This window comes from Salmo trutta, chromosome 19, assembly GCF_901001165.1.
Source record: "Salmo trutta chromosome 19, fSalTru1.1, whole genome shotgun sequence".
Classification (NCBI taxonomy): Eukaryota; Metazoa; Chordata; class Actinopteri; order Salmoniformes; family Salmonidae; genus Salmo; species Salmo trutta.
The window spans coordinates 49,846,634-49,865,231 of NC_042975.1; the positions used below are offsets into that span (position 1 = coordinate 49,846,634).

At 40.9% G+C, this 18,598-nt stretch overlaps 1 protein-coding gene across 10 annotated transcripts in view; it reads left to right on the forward strand.

Moving 5' to 3' along the window:
* LOC115154907 (collagen alpha-1(XXIII) chain) overlaps positions 1-18,598 on the forward strand; it is a 142,888-nt gene that overhangs the window by 85,146 nt on the left and 39,144 nt on the right. For 7 of the 10 annotated variants that reach the window (XM_029701608.1, XM_029701609.1, XM_029701613.1 and 4 more), the window contains exons 4-7: positions 2,902-2,909; positions 9,843-9,869; positions 16,406-16,432; positions 16,626-16,652. In XM_029701608.1, the coding sequence (XP_029557468.1) occupies positions 2,902-2,909; positions 9,843-9,869; positions 16,406-16,432; positions 16,626-16,652 (89 nt within the window). The remainder of the gene's footprint in view (positions 1-2,901; positions 2,910-9,842; positions 9,870-16,405; positions 16,433-16,625; positions 16,653-18,598) is intronic. The other 3 variants (XM_029701610.1, XM_029701612.1, XM_029701617.1) reach the window with 1 other exon arrangement.

Sequence of the window (18,598 nt, forward strand, 5' to 3'; positions counted from 1 at the left end):
TGAAAATGCCAGAAGACAAATTCCCAAATAATCAGAAACACTTTGCCCGTGATACAAAATGCCCTCGATGACTTAGCAAGGTTTTAGTGCAAATGGCTGAACTTTCACCTACAGCGTACTCATCTTCTCAGCTATGATATGGAAATGAATGTGTCCCAGAGAGAAGATAGTAGAAATCTAGACTACACCACATCAGATACATACAGAGATCCATAATCCGGACAGTAGCCTGAACTCCATGTCTGGTGCCCAAATGTGGACCACAGACAAAGCTCATCCATGATGTATAGTGGTGGGTGGCGTTGGATGTAAATCACATGGCCCATATAGCTCTTGAGGGCTTCTGCCCAGGTGGTCTGCAGAGGAGCAGCATATAACATGTCTCCCATGTGTCCCATCTCATCTCATCAGTACATTCTCACGCCCTGGCCTAAGGTTCTGGCCTGCTTGTATCTGGCATCCGTTCACAACCTGTCAGTTCTGTCCTAGATAGTGTAGAACACACATGCAGTTAGGGGAATGGAGAGGATAGGTGCCTCTTTGTTTTCTGTGTGATGACTTTGGCTGCTGCGGTGGGGGGGTTGAGTAAGATTACTCCACTGGCTCCACAACGCCCCCAGCTCAGCGACGCACGTCTCCATAAAAAGCAGCCTTCTGTCTAGTGACCTGACTCCACTCGACTTCAGTCCCTGACCCAGCAGGGTTCCTCCTGGCCCGGCCGGGATCCTCATTCTCTGTTCTGGATCCCTTTCTCTCTTGAACCCTTTCTCTCTGGATCCATTTCCCTCTCACCGTGACAGCGAGAGGACTGACATTCTAACTATGACAGGGTCTGTAACAGAAGACCCTGAGATGTCTGTCTTCAGTCACTCCTTAGATTTACTATTTGTTTACATGTTGGAGTAATGCTGTGCTGGACTCTCCCTGAGGTGCCTGTATCTCAGTGTCACATTCCATTAGCGATACCAAATCTCGTAAAAGCATCAGTATACAGATTTGATTTTGATTTGATTTATTAGGATCCCCATTAGCCGACGCCAATGGGAACAATCAGTCTTACTGGGGTCTGTTACATAACGAAAAAGACATTACAGACAAAGACTTTGCAATTTACATACTGTACATTTAAAAACTTTAACATGTAGTGTGTGTGTGCATCTATCAGTTACACATACGGAGACAAAGAGAGACTACTCAGCTGTAACTAAAGTACTCATGTCCTATTCAGCAAAAAATACAATTAAAGCATACTTATTTATGCCATGATGATGGCATGTTAAGAAAAGAATATATCAATAGTTTAACTACAAGCAAAATATGTTTTTTTTTGCTCTTACTAATATTATTTCCATATCATGTGTGCTTTGCATTTGACTTGTTTTGATGTAGGCCTAGTGTTTTTGTTGTTTGACATGCCATTATTCTGTCCCTTATGCAGCAGAAATATACTTATGCCAATGTTTAAAACACACAGTCATTAAAGACCAGTTAAAAACACACTTGTGGAAGGTTGGTTGGGTTGCCCCTATTGAGATAGAGGACTTTGTACACTGAGTGTACAAAACTTTAGGAAAACCTGCTCTTTCCATGACAGACCAGGGGCGTCAATCTCATTACACAGAGGGCCTCGTGTCTGGGGATTTGAGTTTTTTCCTTTCAATTAAGACCTATACAACCAGGTGAGGGGAGTTCCTTACTAATTAGTGACCTTAATTCATCGATCCACACTCAGTCCTCCGTAGAATTAGTTTGACACGTGACATAGACTAACCAGGTAAATCCAGATGTAAGCTGTGATCCCTTATTGATGTTACTTGTTAAATCCACTTCAATCAGTGTAGATGAAGGGGAGGAGACAGGTTAAAGAAGGATTTTTAAGCCTTGACAAAATTGAGACATGGATTGTGTATGTGTGCCATTCAGAGAGTGAATGGGCAAGTCAAAAGATTTAAGTGCCTTTGAAAAGGGTATGGTAGTAGGTGCCAGGCGCACTGATTTGAGTGGGTAAAGAACTGCAACACTGCTGGGTTTTTCCACATTCGTCAGTTTTCCGTGTGAATCAAGAATGGTCCACCACCCAATGGACATCCAGCCAACTTGACACAACTGTGGGAAGCATTGGCGTCGACATGGGCCAGCATCCCTGTGGAACAATTCACACCTTGTAGGGTCCATGCCCCAACAAATGGAGTCTGTTCTGAAGGGAAAAATGCTTGGAACTCAATATTAGGAAGGTGTTCATAATGGTTTGTACACACAGTGTATCTGTGCCATTATGGCAATATCCACAGGGTATTCATCTAGAAATCCTCTCTCTCTATGGTTGACCCCCCGTCCCGTCCCAAGATAGCGGTAACAGCAGCCTCGCTCTAGTGGTCCTGACTGTTGGCAGGCTGGAACACACACACAACACTGCTGAAAACATAGGGATTTGCATTGCCCAACCAGTATCTGTGATTAATCATGTCAGTAGGGGAACATTGCTATTACACAGGCCTAGATATCCTCATTGTGGTGTGTGTAAGTGTGTGTGCAAGCTTGTGTCTGATGCTGGACAGATATACACACAGGGAAAGAACAAAGTCAGGAGGGCAGAGCCTTCTGTAATCAAACTCATTATGCAATCATCATGTCTCGTGATTGCAATGACAGCCGAACAAACAAGGTATCATGGGAACTGAGTTTGTGTTATGACAAGGACTGGTAAAGGTTTGTCTAAAATGAAAGAGTAGATGTAAGCCATACAGTATCAACCGGTTGGGGCTATTATGGTCAAACAATCAACCTCCCACTGAGTTAGTCACAACTCCAAGGTAGAACATGAAAGTTACCAGGATAAAACTGTTCAGAGGTCATCATCACTAACTGAATATTTCTATCCTTGTTTGTTTTCTGTTTCAGGATCTCCAGTAAGTACCATTTTCACCATGGTCATGGGATTTTAGTAGATGTGTATGAGGATAAAGTATGTTTGGTCTGCATTAACCTGGTGGGCCGTGCTTCAGAAAAGGTAAGTGATTGAACATCTACAGTAGCACATGGTAGGCAACAGTAGGTAAGTCGTCAGTTTTTGTTTAGCTTAAAAGTATAGTTCACCAAAATTTAAAAATTACATTACACATTGGTTTCCTTACCCTGTAAGCAGTCTATAGACAAGGTATTTGTAATGAACACAAGGGGAGACAGAGAGCTGGTTTCAAGCGCATGACGCAGCAGGTGTTTATTGTAAAGGACCACAGGAGGAGGCAGGAAGCTGGATCCAGGGGCAGGCAGAAGTTCATACACAGGGGGTCCAAAAGGGCAACAGTACAGGCAGGGAAAAGGCTAGTAACGTCGTCCGGGTGATCAGGCAATAGGTAGATAACAGGAAATCCGAAATCCGCTACAGTACAGGCAGAAAGGCGTCGTTAGACAGGCAAAAACTATAATTCACAGGAAAACCCAGCGCTCTGAAAGACGTGTCACAAAACAAACAATACCTCACAGTGATGGGGTGCAAAGAACTGAACTAAATAGTGTGTGATAATGACATACAGGTGTGTGTACGGGTGATTAGAATTCAGGCGATTGGGATCTGGAGAGTGAGCTGCGTTCAGGGGATCTAGGTGTTTGAGAGTGTGAGTTGGAAGCAGATGTTAGTGTGACAGCAATCCAGGCATTGGTTTTATTTCCCTGGCAGTTTCCATATGCTAACATTTTAGTATTTGTGGCACAAATGTTATTTAATACAACCACTTGCATTAAAAAAAAAACGTTTTTACGCAATGTGGCTGATGCAACAGATCAGAACGTTTAGCTTAAAATGTTGATACGCTATTAGGCTATTTCTTCACATTATAAGCTCAGCAGTGCGCACGTGGTAGTAGGCTATAAGCGCAAATGTTCCATTAGCGGAAAACACCAAAATTGACCAGCAAATGCAATTATGCATGTAATAAATGTGTGAAATTTGTTTTAATTTAGAATGGACCATTATCATGCACCTGAATCAAAACAGGGTCAGCGGGGAAAAATACATGTCATCTATGCACTTAAATAGCAAATGGAGGACGCTTTTCCCGTGGTTCATTTTCATGCCATCCAGGTTGTAACGAGTGTCGTGTGTGGAGGACCAAGACGCAACAGGAAAATATATACTCATCTTCTTTTTAATTATTGAAGAAGGTGAAACAAAACAATACACGTATACAATATGAAAACGACACTGACAGTTCCGTCAGGTGAAAAACACAAAACAGAATACATCTACCCACAAAGGGACAGGTGAAAACAATCTCCCTAAGTATGACTCTCAATCAGAAACAACGATGTACAGCTGTTCCTGATTGAGAGCCACACCAGGCCAACAAAGAAATATACAACCTAGAATCCTAGAATACCAAAGCAAGAACATACACCAAAAACCCCGGAACACATAAATACAACACCCCTCTACATACACATAACCCCCGAACCACATAAAACAAATACCCCCTGCCACGTCCTGACCAATCTACAATAACAAATAACACCTATTACTGGTCAGGACGTGACACAGGTAGGCTATACTCCTGTTGTAAATATAAGCAATGTGCTTAATATTAGGAAAGTTGAGAAATAAATATAGTAGACCTAGCCTATAGAAAGCTGATGAAATCCTCCTCTATTTAGTAGAGGCCATCACTCTGTTTTCTCCCACAATTGCATAGCCTATAGAAATGTTGCGCAACATGAGCTCTCATGAAGTGTTTGATAAGATTTTCTATTACATTTGCATTGATGTCAGAGTGATTAGAGGGACAATAGAGTGCTGAGTACCAGGCAGGTAGCAGGTTTGGTAGGCTACTAATGACCATCAGCAGCATCAGAGCTTGGAGAAGCCTAATTACCGTGACTAAACGGTCACGTGGTATTTGACTGACTTCATGACTCGTGATCGCCGGTGTGGCGGTAATGCAGTCACTGCAACAGTCCTAATGTCAGCAAGGGGAAGCATGTACAGAGAAAAAAGGGTGGGGTTAAGAATTGACCTCTGGAGGACACCATTGTGAATAGGTGCTGGGGGCGATACTGAACCATGCTCACTGAGAAACATGTATGACCTGAACCAGTCGAGCCGGTCAACAAGGGTGTTATGATCAATAGTAGCAAACGCGGCATTGGGATCCAAAAGAACTAGAATAGGGCATTCAACGGCAGCCAACAGAAGGACATTACTGACTTGCAATAAAGCAGCTTTCATACTCATTTTTCAAATAAGTTTTTCATACTCAAATAAGCCACAAATTGCTTGAAAACAACTTTTTCAAAAATCTTGGATAAAAAAAGGAAGTTTTAAAGAGAGGTCTATAATTACTCAGTGGGGAGGGGTCTAGATTGGTCTTTTTAAGGAGAGGTTGGACCAGAGCAGTTTAAAAGAGTCTGGACAAAAAGGCAGGGAGACAGAATGTTGGGGCCAACAGTAGGCATAACCTATTTTAGTAGTCTAGTAGAGATCACATCCAAGGGGCAGGAGGAGATCTTCATGTGAGCTACAGTAAGGAGGGACTCAAAGGATATTTGCTCAAATGAGCAAAAGGAAACAGCCAACTGGGCACAGATGTCAATTCAACGTCTATTCCACGTTGGTTCAAAGTAATTTCATGGAAACAACGTTGATTCAACCAGTGCGTGCCTAGTGGGAGTAGACAGTCTCAGAGTAGTTGCCTCAAGTGCCACCTGACCAGAAATGCTGGCATAGTGTTGGCTACTGTCAATCTTGGATATATATATATATTAGGGGGGCTGGTTCTAAGCTAACATATGGAATTGTTGTAAGAAGGTCATATCATGTATCATTTAGAAATTTGTTTTTAAATTTTAGGACCCCTTTAAGTATATATAAAAAAAATATATAAAATATTGTTGATAAAATATTGAATTTGGACTTTACTACTTATAGCACATTGAATAACACATTCAGAAATGGCAAAAACATACAGTCAAAGAATAATTCATAAGGAATAAGGTTTTGGAAGATATAAGAAAGCTGATATTTAACCACTTATTTTTGTTGGCAATAAACTACCTCCATATTTCCATTCATTTGTATGGGTTACCATTAGATGAAACGGAGAACACCATGGACTTCGTGAGCGTCTCCCCTTTCTATAGAGTGGTCATATTAGTTTGTAGGCCAACGCATTCAGATGCTACAGACGTTTTCGTTAGAAGACCGATTTTTGGGACGTCTCCTGGTCTGACAAACAGGCTGTAGCTCTGCCAGTTACCACCGCAGATGCGAAAGGGTGACATATGGGGGATGTGGTTGTTTTGAGACGCAGCCCATGCAAAAATAGATATCTCTAGTTTAAACTGACGGATTTTGACTGGGATTTTTTTATTATGTTACTTGGATTGACGCACCGGGGTTAAACAGAATGTCTCATCAGATCATGCATTATCTCATACAATACGGGAAGTTTGCAGGCCTTCCATTTACCTTTTGTAAGTTAACTTTTTAAGGCACGAGTGTGGTCGTTTAACCAAGTTGAGACTGGCAGACCGTTTATTCTTGGTTTTAAAGGGTGCCACTGAGTCTAAACTAGGCTGAAATATGTCATTGAAACTGTTCCGCAAATCATTGGTGTGATGTCAAAGAACAGGATCAGTAGTACAGGATAAAAAAAACATTCGTAAATTGACTAGCAGTTGTGGAGTTAATGATGGGAGAATGAGTGGGGACAGACACATTTTTAGGAGGAGGAGAAAACATTTGTAAAACAATACTGAGGTGGTCAGACACACACATCAATAGATTCCAAGTTATCAATATTCCGAGCACAGGACAGCACGAGATCAAGAGTATGGCCATGTTGTGTGTAGGCCCTGTGGCATGTAGCATAAACTTAAAGGATTCTAACAGGTTAAGAAACTACCATGCTAGTGCTTTGACACCTTAAGGTCAAATACTACAGCAAATACACTTAAAGGGATAGTTCACCCAAATTACACAATGACATCAGTTTCCTTACCCTGTAAGCAGTCTGTTGACAAGGTATGACAGCAATTTAAAAACAACAATTTTCACCTTTATTTAACCAGGTAGGCCAGTTGAGAACAAGTTCTCATTTACAACTGCGACCTGGTCAAGATAAAGCAAAGCAGTGCGACACAAACAACAACACAGAGTTACACATGGAATAAACAAACGTACAGTCAATAACACAATAGAAAAAAGTCTATATACAGTGTGTGCAAATGGCATAAGTAGGTAAGGCAATAAATAGGCCATAGTAGCGAAGTAATTACAATTTAGCAAATTAACACTGGAGTGATACATGTGCAGATGATGATGATGTGCAAGTAGAAATACTGGTGTGCAAAAGAGCAAAAAAGTTAATAAAAACAATATGGGGATCAGGTAGGTATATTGGATGGGCTATTTACAGATGGGCTGTGTACAGCTGCAGTGATCGGTTAGCTGCTCAGATAGCTGATGTTTAAAGTTAGTGAGGGCGATATAAGTCTCCAACTTTTTTTTGCAATTCGTTCCAATCATTGGCAGCAGAGAACTGGAAGGAAAGGCGGCGAAAGGAGGTGTTGGCTTTGGCGATGACCAGTGAGATATACCTGCTGGAGCGCGTGCTACGGGTGGGTGTTGTTATTGTGACCAGTGAGCTGAGATAAGGCAGAGCTTTACCTAGCAAAGACTTATAGATGACCTGGGGCTAGTGGGTCTGGCAACGAATATGTAGCGAGGGCCAGCTGACGAGAGCATTCAGGTCGCAGTGGTGGGTGGTATATGGGGCTTTGGTGACAAAACGGATGGCACTGTGATAGACTGCATCCAGTTTGCTGAGTAGAGTGTTGGAGGCTATTTTGTAAATGACATTGCCGAAGTCTCGGAAGGATAGTCAGTTTTACGAGGGTATGTTTGGCGGTGTGAGTGAAGGAGGTTTTGTTGCGAAATAGGAAGCCGATTCTAGATTTAATTTTGGATTGGAGATGTTTAATATGAGTCTGGAAGGCGAGTTTACAGTCTAATCAGACACCTAGGTATTGTAGTTGTCCACATATTCTAAGTCAGAACCGTCCAGAGGAGTGATGCTAGTCGGGCGGGCGGGTGCGGGCAGCGATTCGTTGAAAAGCATGCATTTAGTTTTACTAGCGTTTAAGAGCAGTTGGAGGCCACGGAAGGAGTGTTGTATTGCATTGATGCTCGTTTGGAGGTTTGCTAACAGTGTCCAAACATGGGCCAGATGTATACAGAATGGTGTCGTCTGCGTAGAGGTGGATCAGGGAATCACCCGCAGCATGCTTTGGTTTAGTTTCCCTTGGATAAAAAATAATAATATTGGTTCCTTGACTTAATTTGGGATCTATCCCACAACTGTCCCAGACTATGTTTGGGACAGTATTTCTCGCACATAATAGAATCGGTCAACCTTTGTACTATGGGGGATAGTAGATTGACATAGGCTAGTGCTTTTGCTGTTCGTTAGGCCTCCTCATCTTGTTGGCCGATGAAAAGTAAATGTAGACAGTTCTTCCAATATCTTCAATATGCACCTCAGAATTGGATAAGGACACGCACAGTTGCATCCCCGATGACTGACAATTTTCTCCGGCTCAATGATAAGAAATCAGAGGTTGTTTTATTTAGCCCCACCTTGCTAGAAACCAGATTGTAAATAACCTTGGTCATTTGTCCACCAATGCAAAACCTTAGGCTGCATGTAAAGGAGGGTGCCCTGTCCTGCTATTATCATCTAAGAAATATAGCTAAAGTCAAGTCTTTTATTTCAGTCACTGATCTGGAGAAAGTTATATATGCTTTTATTTATAGATTACATGTCTCAGAAATCATGCCATCGTGTGCAGTTAGTTGAAAATGCTGCAGGCAAGAAAATGTAACCATATCACAACTATTTTAGCTTCTCTACACTGGCTGGCTACCAGTCACTTTTAGAATATATTTTGCAATTGTATGAATCACGTTTAAGGCTAAACTTGGTTTAGCCACATTGTCACGACTTCCGCCAAAGTCGGTCCCTCTCCTTGTTCGGGCGGCGTTCGGCAGTCGACGTCACCGGCCTTCTAGCCATCGCCGATCCACTTTTCATTTTCCATTTGTTTTGTCTTTGTTTTCACACACCTGGTTTCACTTCCCCAATTACTTGTTCATTATTTAACCCTCTGTTCCCCCATGTTTTTTTGTGAGTGATTGTTTGTATGTTTTACGGTCCGTTATGTGGGCTTGCTTTATTTGTATTGTATTTGCCTATTTTGAGTAAATTATGTTTATTTACTCATATCTGCTGTCCTGCGCCTGACTCCTCTACACAAGCTACACACAGACCTCATTACACACATCCTATATCTCTGATCTTTTATCTCGCTACGAGCCAGGATGCAGCCTGAGATCCTCTGGCAGGGCACTGTTGACCATTCCAAAGTCTAGGTTGAAAACGAAAGGAGACAAGGCATTTGCCATAAGGGCCCCTAGACTTTGGAATGGTCTGCCAGAGGAGATCAGGCTTGCAGATTCAGTCCCTTTTTAAAAACTCTCTGGTGAAGACAGACTTTTTTATTAATATATGCTTTCAATGCATAATTTGAATTAGCTATCTTTTTTAAATTAAATTCCTCCTGTCTGTTTCTTTGTTAGTATTTTCATTTTCTTATTTTATGATGTGAAGCACTTCCTTACTTGTATCGTAAACCGCTATACAAATAGAGTTATTATTAGGATTATTATTAAGGGCCCAGCATTAAAATGAAAAGTCTGCCATAGTGAGATTGTTTAAAAGCATCCAAATTTTAATCCTAATTCTGACCTTTAGTTCTATTCTCTTATGTAGTGTTCTGTATAATCCTAACAGGGCTCGCCTGGACAGGATGGTTACCCGGTAAATGCCACTCTAATTCTCTTTTCTGAGCAAGTGTTCTATTATAAAAAATGTTTAAACCTGCATAAAATGTTACTCATTGTGTTACTCATATGTTACTCATTGTGTATCTATTATTAATTGTATTATTACGTGTTTTACTTTTCTATTATTTCTCTATTATCATTCACTCTGCATTGTTGGGAAGGGCCCGTAAATAAGCATTTCACTGTTAAGTCTACACCCGTTGTTTACGAAGCATGTCACAAATAAGATTTGATATGACCTAGAATATGATCTTCCCTAACCTAGAGTCCTAGAGCAGGGCTCTACAACCCTGTTCCTGGAGAGCTACCGTCCTGTAGGTTTTCGCTCCAACACCAGTTGTAACTAACCTGATTCGGTTTATCAACCAGCTAATTATTAGAATTAGAATTAGGTGTGCTAGATTAGGGTTGGAGAGAGAACCTACAGGACGGTAGCTTTCCAGGAACAGAATTGGAGAGCCCTGTGCTAGACTATAGTAATCTTCCCTCATGGCTCCAGTTGAGTTGTTAACCTCTTTTGGCGCATGAACCGCTAACGGGACACCTACGACAACATCCGGTGAAATTGCAGAGCGCGAAATTCAAAATACAAAAATTGTAATATTAAACATTCATGAAAATACAGGTGTCATACATCATTTAAAAGTTTAACTTCTTGTTAATCCAACCGCGTTGCCAGATTTCAAAAAGGCTTTACGGCGAAAGCATGCCATGCGATTATCTGAGGACAGCGCCCCACACCAAAATACTTTTTCAACCAGCACAGGCGTCACAAAATCACAAATAGCGATTAAATAAATCGCTTTCCTTTGAAGAGCTTCCTCTGTTTGCAATCCCAAGGGTCCCAGCTACACAATGAATGGTCATTTTGTTCGATAAAGTCCTTCTTTATATCCAAAAGTATGTTTAGTTGGCGCCAATGATCTCAGTAATCCACTCTTTTAACATGCATACAAACGAATCCAAAAAGTTACCAGTAAAGTTCGTCCAAACAAGTCAAACGATGTTTCTAATTAATCCTCAGGTACTCTAATATCTAAATAAACGATAATATTTAAGACGGAGAGTAGTATGTTCAATGGAGAAGATAAATAACGAAGAGCACCTGATTCACGCGCCAACAAGACCACTTTTCTAATGAGAGACGCCTTGTAGTTCTTCCAACTTCTTGTTCATTTTTCAAAAAACAAGCCTGAAACCCTTTCTAAAGACTGGTGACATCTAGTGGAATCCATAGGAACTGCAATCTGGGTCCTATCTATTTGTATTTCCCATAAGCAAGCACTGAAATGGCCTGTGACCTAAAAACAAAAATATTCCGGGTGGATTTTCCTCGCATTTTCGCCTGCCATATCAATTCTGTCATACTCACAGACATTATTTTAACAGAGTGTTTTCTATCCAATGCTACCAAGTATATGCATATCCTAGCTTCTGGGTCTGAATAACAGGCAGTTTACTTTGGGGATGTCAGTCATCCGAAATTCCGAAAAAAAAGTCTCCAAAACAGGCTAAGCTATTGTGTGTAGGCACCTACACCTCTCCCAGACCATAAGAGAGTGTCATCAACTTGATACATCAGGAAAAGCTCTCTTTTGCAGTTCAAACAAGTCTACTGACTTTATCTCAACAAGTGTCTAACACTTTCACAACAATACATCTAATACACACAAATCTAAAGTAAAGGAATGGGATTAAGAATATATAAATATTTGGACGAGCAATACCAGAGCGGCATAGACTTAGATAAAGTAGAATAGAGTATATACCTATAAGATGAGTAATGCAAAATATGTAAACATTATTAAAGTGACAAAAAATCTAATCAAATGTTATTGGTCACATACACGTGTTTAGCCGATGTTATTGCAGGTGTAGTGAAGTGCTTGTGCTTCTAGTTCCGACAGTGCAGCAATATCTAACAAGTATTATCTAACAATTTCACAACAAATACCTAATACACACATCTAAGTAAAGGAATGAAATTAAGAATACAGTTGAAGTCGTAAGTTTACATACACTTCGGTTGGAGTCATTAAAACTCGTTTTTCAACCACTCCACAAATTTCTTGTTAACAAACTATAGTTTTGATAAGGCGGTTAGGACATCTACTTTGTGCATGACACAAGTAATTTTTCCAACAATTGTTTGTAGACAGATTATTTCACTTAGAATTCACTGTATCACAATTCCAGTGGGTCAGAAGTTTACATACACTAAGTTGACTGTGCCTTTAAACAGCTTGGAAAATTCCAGCAAATGATGTCATGGCTTTAGAAGCTTCTTATAGGCTAATTGACATCATTTGAGTCAATTAGAGGTGTACCTGTGGATGTATTTCAAGGCCTACCTTCAAACTCAGTGCCTCTTTGCTTGACATCATGGGAAAATCAAAAGGAAATCAGTCAAGACCTCAGGAAAAAACAGTGTAGATCTTCACAAGTCTGGTTCATCCTTGGGAGCAATTTCCAAACGCCTGATGGTACCACGTTCATCTGTACAAACAATAGTACACAATTATAAACACCATGGGGCCACGCAGCTGTCATACCGCTCAGGAAGGAGATGCGTTCTGTCTCCTAGAGATGAACGTATTTTGGTACAAAATGTGCAAATCAATCCCAGAACAACAGCAAAGGACCTTGTGAAGATGCTGGAGGAAACAGGTACAAAAGTATGTGTATCCACAGTAAAACGAGTCATATATCGACATAACCTGAAAGTCCGCTCAGCAAGGAAGAAGCCACTGTTCCAAAACCGCCATAAAAAGCCAGACTACGGTTTGCAATTGCACATGGGGACAAAGATCATAATTTCTGGAGAAATGTCCTCTGGTCTGATGAAACAAAAATAGAACTGTTTGGCCATAATGACCATCGTTATGTTTGGAGGAAAAAGGGGGAGGCTTGCAAGCTGAAGAACACCATCCCAACCATGAAGCATGGGAGTTGCAGCATCATGTTGTGGGGGTGCTTTGCTGCAGGAGGAACTGGTGCACTTCACAAAATAGATGGCATCATGAGGGAGGAAGATTATGTGGATATATTGAAGCAACATGTCAAGAAATCATTCAGGAAGTTAAAGCTTGGTCACAAATGGGTCTTCCAAATGGATAATGACCCCAAGCATACTTCCAAAGTTGTGGCAAAATGGCTTAAGGACAACAGTCAAGGTATTGGATTGGCCATCACAAAGCCCTGACCTCAACCCTATAGAAAATTTGTGGGCAGAATTGAAAAAGTGTGTGCGAGCAAGGAGGCCTACAAACCTGACTCAGTTACACCAGCTATGTCAGGAAGAATGGGCCAAAATTAATCTAACTTATTGTGGGATGATTGTGGAAGGCTACCCAAAATGTTTTAGCCAAGTTAAACTATTTAAAGTCAATGCTACCAAATACTAATTGAGTGTATGTAAACTTCTGACCCACTGGGAATGTGATGAAAGAAATAAAAGCTGAAATAAATCATTCTCTCTACTATTATTCTGACATTTCACATTCTTAAAATAAAGTGGTGATCCTAACTGACCTAAGACAGGGAATGTCAGAACGGCAAAGACTAAGATACAGGGGATAGTATAGAATACATTATATACTGTCGTGGAATAATTGTAATCAAAAGGAGAGACTTTTCAGAATGATTTGCAATGAACATTTTGCTATAACCAATTTTACCAGAATCATACATTTCTAAGGTGTCCAAATTTGGGAAGCCCTGCAGGGATCAGTCCCACCAAGATACAATGACCGACCACACCCTAAAAAACTGGCCAAAATACAATGTCTAGACGTCATACAGAAACACCTGTACACAACTTGTTCTTCAAACAGGATTTCTCATAAACTTCCGCCTACATTCCAAGGGTTCATAATAAGAAATCTATTTATCTTTTCCAAACCTACTCCACGTCCCTCAGGAATACTTTTAAGACAATGATCACCCTTTTCCCCTAACTGCCCGCTTCCTTCCTAGGTAAATAAGAGACTATACTCTCTTTTCCAACCTAGGATAAGGGTAACATGTCTTTCAAGAAAAATATATCATTAGCTACATGACATTTTTTTTCTTGGCCACTCAACACTTTCGCCTAAACTGCCCACTCTGACATCAACAAATGCTCAATTAATGTCTAACATTTTTACTCAAGCCACATTTCTTCAGCCTCCTGAGGTTGAAGAGGCAATGTTGCGCCTTCTTCACCACGCTGTCTGTGTGGGTGGACCATTTCAGTTTATCAGTGATGTGTACACCGACAAAATTGAAGCTTTCCACCTTTTCCACTGCAATCCCATTGATGTGGATAAGGGGGTGCTCCCTCTGCTGTTTCTTGAAGTCCACGATCAGCTCCTTTTATTTTGTTAAACGTTGAGTGAGAGGTTATTTTCCTGGCACCACATTCCTTCCCAGGGCCCTCACCTCCTCTCTGTAGGCTGTCTCATCATTGTTGGCAATCAGGCCTACTACTGTTGTGTCGTCTGCGAACTTGAGTCGGAGGCGTGCGTGTCCACACAGTCATGGGTGAACAGGGAGTACAGGAGGGGGCTGAGCACCCACCCTTGTGGGCCCCAGTGTTGAGGTGTTGTTTCCTACCTTCACCATCTGGAGGCGGCCTGTCAGGAAGTCCAGGACCCAGTTGCACAGGGCAGGGTTCAGACTCAGGGCCTTGAGCTTAATGATGAGCTTGGAGGGTACTTGGTGTTGAATGCTGAGCTATAGTCAATGAACAGCATTAATACATAGGTATTTCTCTTGTCCAGATGTGATAGTGCAGTGCGATGGCGATTGCATCGTCTATGGATCTATTGGGGCGGTAAACAAATTGAAGTGGGTCTAGGGTGTGAGGTAAGGTAGAGAAGATATGATCCTTGACTAGTCTTTCAAAGCACTTCATGATGACAGAAGTGAGTGCTACGGGGCGATAGTCATTTAGTTCAGTTACCTTCAGTTACCTTGTGTACAGGAACAATTGTGGCCATCTTAAAGCATGCGGGGACAGCAGACTGGGATAGGGAGAGATTGAAATGTCCGTAATCACTGCAGCCAGCTGGTCTGTGCATGCTCTGAGGACGCGGCTAAGGATGCCGGCAGCCTTGCGAGGGTTAACACTCTTAAATGACTTACTCACGTCAGCCACGTAGAAGGAGGGCCCACAGTCCTTGGTAGCTGGCTGGATGTCACTGTGTTATCCTCAAAGCAGACACAGGTGTTTAGCTTGTCCAGAAGCAAGATGTCTGTGTCCGCAACATGGCTTGTTTTCCTTTTGTTGTCCGTGATTGTCTGTAGACCCTGACACATATGTCTCATGTCTGAGCCGTTGAATTGCGACTCCACTTTGGTTCTATACTGACGTTTTGCAGAATAACTACACTGTTTGTATTCAGCCATATTCCCAGTCACCTTGCCATGGTTAAATGTGGTGGTTCGCGCTTTCAGTTTTGTGCGAATGCTGCCATCTATCCATGGTTTCTGGTTAAGGCAGGTTTTAATAGTTAGTGGGTACAACATCTCCAATACACTTCCTGATAAACTCAGTCACCGTATCAGTGTAATCGTCGTTGTTATTGTCAGAGGCTACCCGGAACATATTCCAGTCCACGTGATCAAAACAATCTTGAAGTGTGGATTCCAATTGGTCAGACCAGCATTGAATAGTCCTTAGCCCGAGTTCTTCCTGTTTGAGTTTCTGCCTATAGGAATGGAGGAGCAAAATGGAGTTGTGATCAGATTTGCCGAAGGGAGGGCAGTGTTCGAGTGTTTTTTCAAATGGTTAATTTGCCCGGGGAGCAGTTGTTGTTTGGTGTTAACGGCTTTGCTCAAGGGCAGAATGGAATATTTTTCCAGAGGGGTTGGGTTAAATGTGGAAGACACATTTTGGTTGAGTGCATTCAGTTGTGCAGCTGACTAGGTATACCCTTTCCCTTACCTGTCCCTTCTATTAAGACAAAGGTTTGAGACAGTTGTTCTGACAGTAGGTCCAGAAGGGTTGGGTTGCACGTGTTGGCAGTCCACATGCTTACTTAAGATCAACAGGAAATGCACAAACCTGTGAAGTTCTTCCAATAATAAGAGGAATGTGAGTCCAAACTCTGTGTTCATGACCGAACCACATGTGGGCCCAGTTGGACTCACAGTTCCCCTACAGTATTCTCAGAATAGTTGATGTACCTCTTTTCCTTAGAATCCTTGCATCTTCATCCTTCTTTTTCACGCCACTGGCTGTGGAATATTATAATAGTTCATTGAATTGACTTCAAGAGCATTTCAGCACCTGTGCCGCACTGGACAGCGACCTACATTACGGCTTTGTGATACAGTGAACGTGGACTCTAGACTGACTGGATTTTTACCCATGTTTGTCTATAGCCTGCTTAATCGTTGGCCAGCAGTATGCCCAATTGATCTGATATTTTTGCTACCAAAACGTGCATACGGACTCAGGAGAGGTGTACATAACCGTGTTTTTCTTTAACATAATATGTATTCTTCATACATTTTTCTATATTCTAGGGCCCACTTGGGATGGATGGGAAGCCTGTAAGTACCCATTTTCATCATCTTAATGTTTTGATATGGTTTTGATATTTAGCTCAGTGCACTTTATACAGTCCAGCTCTATTCAATAATGTTTTCATTCAATTATCATAAACATTTTATGTGTTCTACTCTTGCCATGAATGACTTGTGATATAATCATTCTGTGATTTAAACCTTGTCTTCCCATATACAGGGTGCTCCTGGTCCCATGGGAAGCCAGGTATGTACAATAATCATCTTATCTGTTAAACTCCCAGTTTTTGATGACCAAACACCAACGTGTCTAGTTATAAGCAGATGTGATGTAGCAGAGCTGAACATCTGCCAAAAAAAGATACCATACCGGGCCTCCCGAGTGGCGCAGTGGTCTAAGACACAATTACACAAAAACAATACACTGTAATACATGCAACTTGGAAAATACAACATTTTTACATTGACATTTTAGTAATTTAGCAGATGCTCTTATCCAGAGTGACTTGTAGTAGTGAGTGCATACATTTCAGTACTGGTCCCCTGTGGGAATCGAACCTACAAGCTTCAAGCTCTACCAACTGAGCCACACGGGACTAACACTACAAAGTTAATAGTTAATGCACGCATATTCACAGTCCCTGCGTCCTATTGTCTGACCATGAATAGCGCCTACATCTGTCCTACAGTATGTCCCACTGTTCAGCAGCCTAATGGCTGCCTGAATTAAAGGAATGAATGAAATGAACACTCCTCTATTCTCCACCGGTCAGCTCATTATCAGCACCCTCTGGTTAAGGGAGACCTTTTTAACTTTGATTCACCTTGGCAAAGCTGTGCTCTTAGTCTGGAAAGGCCTATCCATTCATCAGTGTGCTATATGAGCCCATGAAGGCAGGCAGCCCTGAAGGCAGCCCTGTGCATACCTGCGTCCATATCCAAGGGACCACAGCAGGCTGGTCTGCAACATGGGAGGAGAGGTGGAAACAATGTCACACTCAAGAATAAATGGGGTGTGTCTTGACTGAAGTGAGCCTCTATAAAAAGTACCCCTTTCTTATAAGATTATCTGATTTATTACCTTGTTCTGAAGGCACTTATACACGATCTTTAAACACTTTCCCTGCACCTCATTAAGACTTTGCAATTACTTTTGATGGACTAAATGTAACACAGAAATGCACCGTAATCTTAAGACTTATAGTGCATTCAGAAAGTATTCAGACCCTTTGACTTTTTCCACAAGTTGCAGCCTTATTCTAAAATGAATTACATTTTTTCCCCAAATTTATTGTTGTTGTTGATATTTTATTTACAATTTTTTTATTGAAAATACAGATCAACAATTTACATTCTTACATCATACAAAACAGAACACAGGTACTAACGAGAAAATACTGAAACAAACAAAAATATAAAAAAAGAAACAATTCTAGTGCAATTGTAATCACTCTGAAAAAATCTTATTGTAATGATTTAGGAAAATGTTATTCTTGTTATTGTTCACTAGGGTTAATGTTTTAATAAAATAGTTAAATTCAATCAAAAATAAATTTTATTTTTGGTATAGAATTTTGGAATTATTGTTTGTCTAAAGTATTTGGCAACAAGAATAAAAATAAATCACAATAATTTCAATGGTCTTGTTATCATTGCAATAGTAACATATTACATCTTTCATGTAAAAAACATGGGTAGTGTTCATAATGGTAAATAAGTATTTTGCAAGGTTTTCCCAAAATTCTGACACAAATTTAAATTCAAAGAACAAGTGAGACAGATTCTCACCTTCTTTTTCACAGAAAACGCAGATCAAGAGCCACAAATTTGGATATCATAGAATTACATGGATATATGTTACGTAAAATTTTAAAGTGCACTTAACTTTGTTTGGTATGCAATATTTGTAAGGCCTTAACCATGCATTTTTCCAGACAATGTCAGGAATAAGCATGTTCCAGAAAAAAATTCCTCTCGGTGTTACACTCTTCTTCGTCTGAAGATAAAGAGAAATCATAGTTGGAGAAAGTGGACCAATACGCAGCGGGGTTATGTGTACTCATCTTCTTTTTATTATGGAAAAGAAGGTAAACCGAAAACAAAACACGTACACAGGAAAAACACAACGACGACTAACAGGCTTGTAAGGCACAAAGCTATACACAGCAATTAATCTCCCACAACTCAAAACCC